The sequence below is a fragment of the Belonocnema kinseyi genome, chromosome 5 (assembly GCF_010883055.1).
Source record: "Belonocnema kinseyi isolate 2016_QV_RU_SX_M_011 chromosome 5, B_treatae_v1, whole genome shotgun sequence".
Lineage (NCBI taxonomy): Eukaryota > Metazoa > Arthropoda > Insecta > Hymenoptera > Cynipidae > Belonocnema > Belonocnema kinseyi.
Genome location: NC_046661.1, coordinates 141,471,451 through 141,480,396, shown reverse-complemented (window position 1 = coordinate 141,480,396; position 8,946 = coordinate 141,471,451). Strand labels below are relative to the sequence as shown.

The 8,946-nt window shown below is 23.9% G+C and overlaps 1 protein-coding gene across 1 annotated transcript in view; it reads left to right on the top strand.

Annotated features, from left to right (window-relative positions):
- LOC117173317 (polycomb protein Scm) overlaps nucleotides 1-8,946 on the top strand; it is a 44,721-nt gene that overhangs the window by 7,019 nt on the left and 28,756 nt on the right. The window contains exon 3 of the mRNA XM_033361808.1: nucleotides 1,272-1,534. Within this exon, the coding sequence (XP_033217699.1) occupies nucleotides 1,272-1,534 (263 nt within the window). The remainder of the gene's footprint in view (nucleotides 1-1,271; nucleotides 1,535-8,946) is intronic.

Below are 8,946 nucleotides of genomic sequence, written 5' to 3'. Positions count from 1 at the left end.
AAAAAGTATTTTCAATCAAAAATTACGATTTTTCTATCAAAAAACGAATTTTCAACAAAACAGTTGAATTTTCGAGCAAAGAAGATTATTTAAAAAATAAAAACATTATTTTGACCAAAAAAACTAATTTTTTATCAAAAAATTTAAACTTTCGTCTAAAAAGTTCATTTTTTTGTTTTAAACTAAAAATGTAACAATATATAGTTTTTCATTGAAATTGAGTAGAAAGTCGACCATTTGATTAAAAATTAAACTATTTTGTTTAAAAATAATATTATTTTGAAAATTCCACTATTTTGTTGAACAATTATATTTTTGGGTTGAACATTAAACTTTTTTGGTAGAAAAGTCGTCTTTCTTGTTTTAAACTCTCTTGTGCAAAATTTGTTTGTTTTTTTTTTTTCTTGAAAATTGAACTGTTTGGTTAAAATTAACTTGATTTAAATTTCCTTTTTGTTAATTTTCAGTTTAAAAAATTAATTTAAAAAACAAGAATTTTCAACGTAATGGTTAAATTTCAGAAATGTTAAAAATAGTTCGCGAAGATTTTTTTAAGGATTCAGAATGATTTTATAAAGATTCCAATCATTTCTCAAACATTTCACAGATTTCGCAATAATTAAATCTTCAGTAAAAACCTTAATTTTCAAAAAACTAAAAGTTAATTTTCAACCAAGAAGATTAAAATTCCATGAAAAAAGATCAATTGTCGACAAAAATTGGAATACTTACATTTTCAGTTAAAAAATTTAATCTAAATAAAGAAAAACGAATTTTCAACCAAACAGATTAATTTTTTACCAAAATAGACGAACTTTTAACAATTTACATCATATTTTTCCACAAATTCTAATTTTCAATCAAATATTTCAATTGTCAACTTAAGAAGATAAACTTTGAATAAAAAATGTACAATTTAAATTTTCAGTTAAAACTATAAATTAATTTTCACCTATAAAACATAATTTTCAAGAAAATAATAATTTTTTGTTGTTGGTAAAGTAATTGTTTAAACTAAAAATGTAAAAATATTAAGCTTTTCATTGAAATTTGGTAGAAAGTCGACCATTTGATTAAAAATTAAAGTTTAAAAAATGTTTGGTTAAAATTAACTTGAATTAAGTTTACTTTTTGTTCATTTTAAGTTAAAAAAATTAATTTAAAAAACAATAATTTTCAACATAATGGTTAAATTTTGTCACTAAAACAGTTGTATTTTCATCGAAAAATATAAATAAATAAAAATCTAAATCTAAAACTCGTAATTTTAGATAATAATGAACAAAGATCTCCAGCATCTTCTCCAGTGCCATCAACGATATCAAATAATACCAATAGCAATGCGAATAATACCAACACTGCTTCGACGACAACTCAGTCTTATAAAAGCGGTATTAATAATCAAAACAATGTCTCGCAATCGCCGTCGACATCTGGCGGTAATTTTCAATTCGAGACTTACCAAACCTTCGATTGGGAACAGTATCTCAAAGAAACCAACAGTGAGGCGGCGCCCGCAGAGTGTTTCAAACAGGTAATCAATTTATTTATTTATTTATTTATTTATTCATCAATACCATTTTTTTTTTCATTTCTATGGGATTCGTACGAAACTATATTACAATTTTCTTATCTTACTTTTATCTTTATTGACATCAAGAAGAAAAATCATTTCTAATTTTGCTTCGTTTCGTTAATAAAATGGAAAATTGAAATTTGATAATTATTCTGAAAATTGACTAATTAAATGGAGGATTTTAATATGCAAACATTTCAGATAAATTTTGAAAGTTTTCAAGAAGATTTAACCAAAATTGCAATAATTTACCATAGATTTCAATAATTTTTTCATGTTTTCACCAAAATGTCACAATTATTTTGCCAGATTGTTTTAAGGATTCACAATGATTTGACAAATATTTTTATGATTTGACAAAAATTGCAGATGAATTAAAAAGATTTTAAAAGATTGAACAAAGATTTCAATAATTTTATCAATATTACCTAATATTTTTAAAATATTTCGCAAGGATTTTCAAAGGATTCACAATAATATCACAAAGATTTCAAGAAGATTTGACAAAAATTGCAATAATTTACGAAAGAATCCACAAATATTTCAATAATTTCTTCATGTTTTTACCAAGATTTCAGAAAAATATTTCAATAATTTCACAAATATTTAACAAATATTTCGCAATATTTTTTTAAGAATTCACAATGATTTCACAAATATTTCAATAATTTCCTAAAGATTTCAGATGTATTAAAAGGATTTCATAAAGATTTTAAAAATTTCGAAAATGTTGAAAGATTTCACAAAGACTTCTATTATTAATATCACGAAATATTTTTTTAATATTTCGTAACGATTTTCAAAGGATTCACAATGACATCACCAAGATTTTAACGATTTCCTAAATATTACACAAAGATTTCCCAAAGATATCAAATAAATCTAAATGATTTCACGAATAATTTACAAAGATAGCAATAATTTACCAAAGATTTCATAAAGATTTCAATGATTTCACAAAGATTTCACGAAATTTGGTTAAGGATTCACAAAGATTTAAATGATTTCCTAAAGATTTCATAAAGATTTCTTAAAGATTTCGGATATATTAAAAGATTTCCCAAAGATTTCAAAGATTAAAAATTTTATTAATATTTTGCAACGATTTTCAAAGAATTCACAATGACATCACAAAGATTTCAACGATTTCCTAAATATCACACAAAGATTTCCCAAAAGTTTCAGAGAAATCTAATTGATTTCACGAAGAATTTACAAAGATAGCAATAATTTACCAAAGATTTCATAAAGATTTCAATAATTTCACAAAGATTTCGCGAAATTTTTTTAAGGATTCACAAAGATTTAAATAATTTCCCAAAGGTTTCATAAAGATTTCGGTTTTTTAAAAGATTTCAAAATTTTATAAATATTTTGCAACGATTTTCAAATAATTCACAATGACATCATCAAGATTTCAACGATTTCCTAAATATCACACAAAGATTTCCCAGATATTTCAGATAAATCTAACTGATTTTACGAAAAATTTACAAAGATAGCAATAATTTACCAAAGATTGAACAAAGATTTCAAAATTTTACAAATATTTAAAAAATATTTTGCCACGATTTTCAAAGAATTCACAATGATATCACAAAGATTTCAACGATTTCCTAAATATCACACAAAGATTTCAGATAAATCTGAATGATTTCACGAAGATTTTTAAAAAATTGCAATTATTTACCAAAGATTTCACAAAGATTTCGCGAAATTTGTTTAAGGATTCACAAAGATTTAAATGGTTTCCCAAAGATTTCATAAAGATTTCGGGTATATTAAAATATTTCAAAGATTGAACAAAGATTTCAAAATTTTACAAATATTTAAAAAATATTTTGCCACGATTTTCAAAGAATTCACAATGATATCACAAAGATTTCAACGATTTCCTAAATATCACACAAAGATTTCAGATAAATCTGAATGAATTCACGCAAATTTAAAAAAAAATTGCAATTATTTACCAAAGTTTTCATAAAGATTTCACAAAGATTTCAATAATTTCACAAAGATTTCGCCAAATTTGTTTTAGGATTCACAAAGATTTAAATGATTTCCCAAAGATTTCATAAAGAATTCGGATATATTAAAAAATTTCACAAAGATTTCGAAGATTGAAAAGGTGATTTCAAAATTTTACAAATATTTTGCAACGATTTTCAAAGAATTTACAATGACATCACCAAGATTTCAACGATTTCATAAATATCACACAAAGATTTCAGATAAATCTAATGGTTTCACGAAGAATTTACAAAGGTAGCAATATTATACCAAAGATTTCATAAAGATTTTAATAATTTCACAAAAATTTCGCGAAATTTGTTTAAGGATTCACAAAGATTTAAATGATTTCTCAAAGATTTCGGATATATTAAAATATTTCAAAGATTGAACAAAGATTTGCAAATTTTACAAATATTTAAAAAATATTTTGCCACGATTTTCAAAGAATTCACAATATTATCACAAAGATTTCAACGATTTCCTAAATATCACACAAAGATTTCCGATAAATCTGAATGATTTCACGAAGATTTTTAAAAAATTGCAATTATTTACCAAAGATTTCAATAATTTCACAAAGATTTCGCGAAATTTGTTAAAGAATTCACAAAGATTTATATGATTTCCCAAATATTTCGGATATATTAAAAGATTTCAAAGATTGAACCAAAACTTCAAAATTTTGCAAATATTTTGTAACGATTTTCAAAGAATTCACAATGACATCACCAAGATTTCAACAATTTCCTAAATATCACACAAAGATTTCCCAAAAATATCAGAGAAATCTATCTGATTTTACGAAGAATTTACAAAGATAGCAATAATTTACCAAAGATTTCACAAAGATTTCAATAATTTCACAAAGATTTTGCGAAATTTTTTTAAGGATTCACAAAGATTTAAATGGTTTCCTAAAGATTTCATAAAGATTTCGGATTTTTTAAAAGATTTCCCAAAGATTTCAAAATTTTATAAATATTTTGCAACGATTTTCAAATAATTCACAATGACATCACGAAGATTTCAACGATTTCCTAAATATCACACAAAGATTTCAGATAAATCTGAATGATTTCACGAAGATTTTTAAAAAATTGCAATTATTTACCAAAGATTTCATAAAGATTTCACAAAGATTTCAATAATTTCACAAAGATTTCGTGAAATTTGTTTAAGGATTCACAAAGATTTAAATGATTTCCTAAAGATTTCATAAAGATTTCGGATTTTTTAAAAGATTTCCCAAAGATTTCAAAATTTTATAAATATTTTGCAACGATTTTCAAATAATTCACAATGACATCACCAAGATTTCAACGATTTCCTAAATATCACACAAAGATTTCCCAAATATTTCAGATAAATCTAACTGATTTTACGAAAAATTTACAATGATAGCAATAATTTACCAAAGATTTCATAAAGATTTCGGGTATATTAAAAGATTTCAAATATTAAACAAAGATTTCAAAATTTTACAAATTATTAAAAAATATTTGGCCACGATTTTCAAAGAATTCACAATGAGATCACCAAGATTTCAATGATTTCCTAAATATCACAAAAAGATTTCAGATAAATCTGAATGATTTTACAAAAATTGCAATTATTTACCAAAGTTTTCATAAATATTTCAATAATTTCACAAAGATTTCGCTAAATTTTTTTAAGGATTCACAAAGATTTAAATGATTTCCTAAAGATTTCATAAAGATTTCGGATTTTTTAAAAAATTTCCCAAAGATTTCAAAATTTTATAAATATTTTGCAACGATTTTCAAATAATTCTCAATTACATCACGAAGATTTTAACGTTTTTCTAAATATCGCACAAAATTTCAGATAAATCTAGATGATTTCATGAAGAATTTAAAAAGATAGCAATAATTTACCAAAGATTTCATAAAGATTTTGCGAAATTTGTTTAAGGATTCACAAAGATTTAAATGATTTCCCAAAGATTTCATTAAGATTTCGATTATATTAAAAGATTTTAAAGATTGCACAAAAATTTCAAAATTTTACAAATATTTTGCAACGATTTTCAAAGAATTCACAATGAGATCACCAAGATTTCAACGATTTCCTAAATATCACACAAAGATTTTAGATAAATCTGAATGATTTCACGAAGATTTAAAAAAAAATTGCAATTATTTACCAAAGATTTTATAAAGATTTCACAAAGATTGAACAAAGATTTCAATAATTTCACAAAGATTTCGGATATATTAAAAGATTTCACAGACTTCCATTATTTCACAAAGAAATCTCGAAGATTTTACAAAAATTGCAATAATTTACCAAAGCTTTCATAAAGATTTCAGAAAATTTTCCATCATCTCTTCAAGTTTTCACCATGATTCCAGAAAGATTTTAGTAATTTTACAAATATTGCTGAATGTTTCTCAAATATTTCGCAAAATTTTTTTTAAGGTTTCACTATGATTTCACAAAATTCGCAAAGATTTCAGATCAATTAAAAAGATTTAAAATAAAAATAAAAAAAAAATAAATAAAAAAAAAAATAAAAGTCGCAAAGATTTTTAATAGATTAAACATTTTCGCAAAGGCTTCTATTATTTCAAAAATTTCGCAATGATTTTCAAAGAATTCAGAATGATATAATAAAGATTTAAATTATTTCCTAAATATCTCACAAAGATTTCAAGAAAATTTTACAAAAATTGCAATAATTTACCAAAGATTTCAGAAAAATTTCCATTGTTTCTTCAAGTTTTCACCAAGATTCCAGAGAGATTTCAATAATTTCACAAATATTTTTCAATAATTTCCCAAATTTCGCAACGTTGTTTTTGTTTTTTTAATTGAAAATTTAATTATTTGGCTTGTGTGTGTGTAGAATTCAGTATTTTTTAATGAAAATTTAACTATTTCCTTGAAAATTCTTTTTATTTTGGTAAAATAATTTTTTAAACTAAAAATGTAACTGTTCTATTTTTCGTTTACATTTTTTTTTAGTTGACAATTCAACTGTTTGATTAAAAATTAACTAAACGATCTTGGGTTTCAACCAAAGAAATAAATTTTTAGCAAGAAAGTTTAATTTTCAGGCGACATTAATTTCAAGAATAATTTTCTATGTAAAAAGATTATTTTTTAAACAAAATATACGAATTTTTAAGTATTTATTGTAATTTTTTAATAGAAAAAATTAGTTATCGGTTTAAAGAAACTAATTTTCAAACAAAGAAATTAAATTTTGAAACAGAAAGAGAAATTTTTATCAAGATTAATTTTCTACAAAAAAAGATTATTTTTTATTAACATGTAAAATTTAAATTTTCAGTTAAAACTATAAATTAATTTTCACCTAGAAAACATAATTTTCAAGAAAATAATTAAATTTTGAAAGAAAAAAAAAGTTTTGTCAACTAAAATGATGAATCGTCAACCAAAGAAATAAATTTTCAACATGTAGTTATCGAATAGTTCAATTTGCAGTTAGAAAAGTTAATTTCAAGTTACAAAAAAAACGAGTTTTCAACAAAATTAATTCATTTTCAACTAAAAAATATAAATTTTCAAGCAAAAATGGAATAGTTGCAGTTTCAGTTTTAAAAAAAATTAATTTTCAACTAAAGCGAAATGAATTTTCAATCCAAAAATGAATTTTCTATAAAAAAAAAATAAAAAAATAGTTTAATTTTCAAAAAAGCAGAACATTTTTTAACGAAAAATATTACAGTTCTATTAAAAAAGTTAAATTTTTCACAATACATGGAATAATTAAAGTGAATTTTCAACTAAAATGATAAATCTTGAACTAAAAAAATTAAATTGTTAATTAAATGAATAAACTGTCAACTAAAAAGATAAATTTTGTAACAAAAATAAAATACTTAAATTTTCCGTTAATTAAATAAAATTTAAAACAAAAGAGGAACGAAATTTGAACAAAATAGTTTAATTTTTAATCACATAAATTAATTTTTAACCAAAAGGATGAAGTTTCAAATAATGAGAGTACTTTTTTACCAAAAAAAGACGGATTTTAAACAAATAGTTGAATTTTCACCAAAAACAGATAAATATTCAACTAAAAATAGAATAATTAAATTTTCAAAGAAAACTTAATTTTTAATAAAAACAATGTAAACTTTGAACTAAATAGTATAATTTTTAAACAAGAACATTAAATTTCTATCAAAAAATATAAATTTTCGACAAAAAATGGAACAGTTACATTTTTAGTTGAAAAAATATATTTTAATTGAGAAAAAAAAACTAATTCTCAACCAAATGGATCGATTTTCACCCAATAACATATTTCGAATTTTAGATCAAATATAGGAACTTTTAACTAAATATTTCAATTTTCGACTTAAAAAGATAAATTTTTAACCAAAAATGTGCAAGTTACATTTTCCGTCAAAACAATTAAATTTTGACCAAAGAAAAAAAGGTTTGTCAACTAAAATGATGATTCATCTACCAAATTAATGAATTTTTAACAAAATAGTTCTACTTCTAACAAATTAGTTGAATTTTTAACAAAAATTGATGAATTCTCAATGAACAGCGTGATATTTGATATTTTAATTAAAAATGATTTTTATCTGATACAAAAAATAGTTTAATCCAACCAAAAAAGTTGAATTTTCAAAAAAAAAAAATAGCATATTTTTTTTTCATTCTCGGCCATAGCCACCTTTTGGCCCTGAAAAGCGGGCCCGACGCATTTTTCTATAGCTTTGTTCGCGCCTCGATTTTTGATCGACTAATTTTTACTTTCGCCCCGCAAATTTTATTTTCGCCCCGCTAATTTTACTTTCGCCCCACCTAATTTACTTTCGCTAAGTCAATTTTATTTTTGCCTCGCGAATTTTACTCTCGCCCCGCTGAATTGATTTTCGCCCCGGTGTTTGTACTTTCGCCCCGCTAATTTTACTTTCGCCCCGCTGATTTTAATTTCGCCCCGCAAATTTTACTGTCGCTCCGCTGATTCTAATTTCGCCTTGCTAATTTTACTTACACCCCGCTAATTGTACTTTCCCTAAGTTAATTTTATTTTTGTCTCGCAAATTTTATTTGCGCCCCGCTAATTTTACTTTCGCTCCAGTAATTTTACTTTTGCTCCGGAAATTGTACTGTCGTTTAGCTGATTCTAATTTCGCTTCGCTAATTTTACTTTCGCCCCGCGAATTTACTTTCGCTAAGTTAATTTTATTTTTGCCTCGCAAATTCTACTTTCGCCCCGCTGATTTTACGTTCGCCCCGCTGATTGTATTTTCGCCACGCTAATTTTACTTTCGCCCTGCTGATTCTAATTTCGCCCCGAAAATGTTACTGTCGCCCCACTGATTCTAATTTCGCCTCGCTGATTTTACTTT